Source organism: Sycon ciliatum, chromosome 1, assembly GCF_964019385.1.
Source record: "Sycon ciliatum chromosome 1, ocSycCili1.1, whole genome shotgun sequence".
Lineage (NCBI taxonomy): Eukaryota > Metazoa > Porifera > Calcarea > Leucosolenida > Sycettidae > Sycon > Sycon ciliatum.
The window spans coordinates 9,905,232-9,908,866 of record NC_088643.1 but is presented as its reverse complement, the minus strand read 5'-3'; the positions used below and the strand labels follow the sequence as shown (position 1 = coordinate 9,908,866).

Genomic DNA, 3,635 nt, shown 5'->3' with positions numbered 1-3,635 from the left:
ATGCCTCGCCTTGGAGAGGGAGAGAAGTCGATAGTTCGCAATGTTTACGCCTTCTTTCAGTTGGAGAAGTCAGGTGGTCGTCGTGATCGTGGTGCTGCTAAATCGCTGGCCGTCCGAACAGCCATGGCGTGCAAAATTACAACGGCGGCTGTCAACCATCTTCGTCGAGTATCTGGTACGAAGCAGGGTAAAGCTACGAAGCAGGGTAAAGCTCGTGGCCGCCCTAAAGTTGTTGTGGACGAGTTCACGAGGAGCGTCATCCGGGGGAAAGTCCATGGATTCTACTCCAAGCGTGAGCACCCCACTGTGGACAAAGTGTTTGCTCTGTGCAAGGAAGACAAAGACTTTCCAAAAATGTCACGAACGACATTCTGGAGAGTTCTGAAGTCGATTCGCTTTCACTATGTGCAGACGAAGGGGAACACTCAGATAATGATGGAGCGGACTGATATTGTTGCTTGGCGTCATCGCTTCCTGCGTCGGATCAGGCAAATTCGTCGGGAAGGCAGACCAATTGTTTACCTGGATGAAACCTGGATCAATGCCCATCATACTGTTTCTAGGAAATGGTGAGTCTTCCCAAATTTATAAATTCATGGCACTGATGTAGTGTTCGTAACAGTGAAATTTGTTATTGCTGTATGTATCTTTGGATATAAGTGGTGATGAGAACTATTGAAGATGGTTTCGTTTTATAGGTGTTGCATGTATGTTTTCACTATTGGATATTTTCTCAATTTGTTCTGGTTCTGTAAGAAGTTACATGTATTAAAATGTTACTGAGAGAACATTTGTGTTGTACACTTTACTGTAGGTATCTGAAAGATGCAGCAGGAGGTGACAAGCAACCCCATGAAGCTCCGTCTGGGAAGGGCAAGCGTCTCATAATCTTGCACGCTGGTTGGAAAGGTGGCTTTCTACCAGGGTGTGAGTTGGTGTTTGTGGGAAACACCAAATCTCATGATTACCATGATGAGATGAACGCGAAGCACTTCGAAGAGTGGTGGACGCAGAAGCTACTGCCTTCAATTCAACAACATCTACCGGCAGGTGAGCCAACTGTTCCCTTCTTTTTTGTTCTGTTTGTTACATATGTGCGTTTTATTTCCAAATTGTTTTAGTGAAAACTGCCGATTGCAATTTCCATTGATCATAATAGTGGTTGTGTTTCAGAATTGGAACCTTTTCATATTATAATAGGGTGATGGTGTTTGATTAGTGTTTTTTTGTCCATCTTCATTGTTCTACTGCAGGTGCGGTCATTGTCATGGACAATGCACCGTACCATACGCGGAAGACGCAGGCATCCAAGTGCCCCACCACATCGTCGCGGAAAGCGGAGATCCAAGAGTGGTTGAGCCAGCGTGCTATCCATTGGACTCCGGACATGGTGAAGAAGGAGCTTCTTGATTTAGTTAAGTTGAATAAGCCTAGTCCTAAATATGTGTGCGATGAGGAAGCTGAAAAGCAAGGGATTGATGTCCTTCGCCTTCCTCCTTATCATTGCATTTTCAATCCTATTGAGTTAGTATGGGCTCGGCTTAAGGGGAATGTAGCCAATATCAACAAAACGTACAAGATAGGTGACGTACAGGAGCATGTTCACAATGCGTTTGCAAGTCTGAAACCTGAATTGTGGCCAAATTGTTGCCGACATTGTGACGAACTTGTTGATCAATCATGGGTTAATGACGGTTTGCAAGATGAGATGATAGATAAGATCATCATTGAACTAGGTGATAGTGACGATAGTGACGATAGTGATGATGACGACGGAGATGACGACGAAGACCTTGTCCATGAAGATGACGACGATGATGATGATGATGATGCTAATGATGATGCAGGTAATTAAGTTTTGTGGTTCTTTTTCCTGTTCTGTGCTTGAGTTTTTGTGATTTTACAGGTATTCATCCCAAGTGGTGATGGGTTTTCACCACAGTTCAACCGGCGGTCTCGAGGTCCCTTGCGTGAGGAACTCCCGCCATTTTCCTAATCAACATTCCAATTACCGCTATCTTCTGGAAGAACGCTCTCTCTACTCACTGTCAATCCCTTATTACAAAGGATATCAGTGTGGACAGTGGAATATACCGTAAAACAGCATACATCTTATTACACTTCTTTCCTGCAATATGATGATTTCTTTTGATCTTTATGACAACCCCATTTCATTATTGCAATTTCAAATTTCATTATTGTTATTAACTTATTACTATTGCCAGGTCTCATTGTTGTGGTATCAATGTATGCATGCTCTTATACCATTAACTTTCCAACAAATTAAAAACAACTGGAAACCGAGCACAGACGTGTGTATGTGTCTTTGCGTGTGTTTCGTGTTCGTGCACAAGGAAGCAAGATTGTGGGTGGGTGGCTATGACAGAAAGATTATATTGAGTCACACTCTACTGTACTTTGGTCTTTGGTCTTATTACATCTATGATATATCTATGATAGTATTGTGCGTCACAACAAGACATCTCGGATCTCAATGCAATACTTCTCTGTGCTTTTATAGTGCCACAAAATCAATGGAAAAAGAAAAAGAAATAAAATTGAAGATAGGCTGGGGTTTGAACCCACAACTTCATGGTCCACAGACAGCAAAACGATAGAAAAAAAGGTTATGAGTTGAAGATAGGCTGGGGTTTGAACCTACAACTTCATGGTCAGCAGACAGCATGCATAACCACGAGGCCAAACAGACATACGTAAATCGCGGGTTTTTGATAAAAATCGCTACTGGCTTCCTGGGCAAAGTCGAAACCATTGGAAAAGGCCGGAAACCTGGCCGAAATTCTAACTCCTTAACGGCTGGTCCAATTGTTCCGAAACCTTCACAGAACAATTTGCCGTGTCCTAACAAGCCGTTCTATGTACTTTGTTGTCCAAATTTCTCTTATCTTCATACTTTTTAGGACCCAAACCTGATTGTAAATCTTTTTGAAACAGACTGTATATACTGCTATAATTATAGTAGCGTGCAAGCTGAAGGAGCGAAGCGAGCGAGCAGCAAGCCAGCAAAGCATGAATAGTGATAGGTTTCCCAACGCTATTCATGGACGAGACACATCGACGCCACGGCAAACACTTTACAAAGATACATGTAGGAGCAGACGGAATACAATACAGATAGAAACACACGGACACGACACAGGTTTTACTGTAGTACCAGGCTGGTTGCTAGTCACGCTGGTCTTTAGTTACAGGTTTTACTGTAGTACCAGGCTGGTCGCTAGTCACGCTGGTCTTTAGTTACAGGTTTTACTGTAGTACCAGGCTGGTTGCTAGTCACGCTGGTCTTTAGTTACAGGTTTTACTGTAGTACCAGGCTGGTCGCTAGTCACGCTGGTCTTTAGTTACAGGTTTTACTGTAGTACCAGGCTGGTTGCTAGTCACGCTGGTCTTTAGTTACAGGTTTTACTGTAGTACCAGGCTGGTTGCTAGTCACGCTGGTCTTTAGTTACAGGTTTTACTGTAGTACCAGGCTGGTTGCTAGTCACGCTGGTCTTTAGTTACAGGTTTTACTGTAGTACCAGGCTGGTCGCTAGTCATGCTGGTCTTTAGTTACAGGTTTTACTGTAGTACCAGGCTGGTTGCTAGTCACGCTGGTCTTTAGTTACAGGTTTTAC

At 43.4% G+C, this 3,635-nt stretch overlaps 1 protein-coding gene across 1 annotated transcript; it reads left to right on the top strand.

Annotated features, from left to right (window-relative positions):
- On the top strand, window positions 1–2,383 carry LOC135809803 (uncharacterized). Its single transcript, XM_065323268.1, has 4 exons — window positions 1–569; window positions 815–1,050; window positions 1,254–1,847; window positions 2,355–2,383. The coding sequence occupies exons 1-4, from the start codon at window positions 1–3 to the stop codon at window positions 2,381–2,383; spliced, it is 1,428 nt and encodes a 475-aa protein (XP_065179340.1).
- The last annotated feature ends 1,252 nt before the right edge of the window (window positions 2,384–3,635 follow it).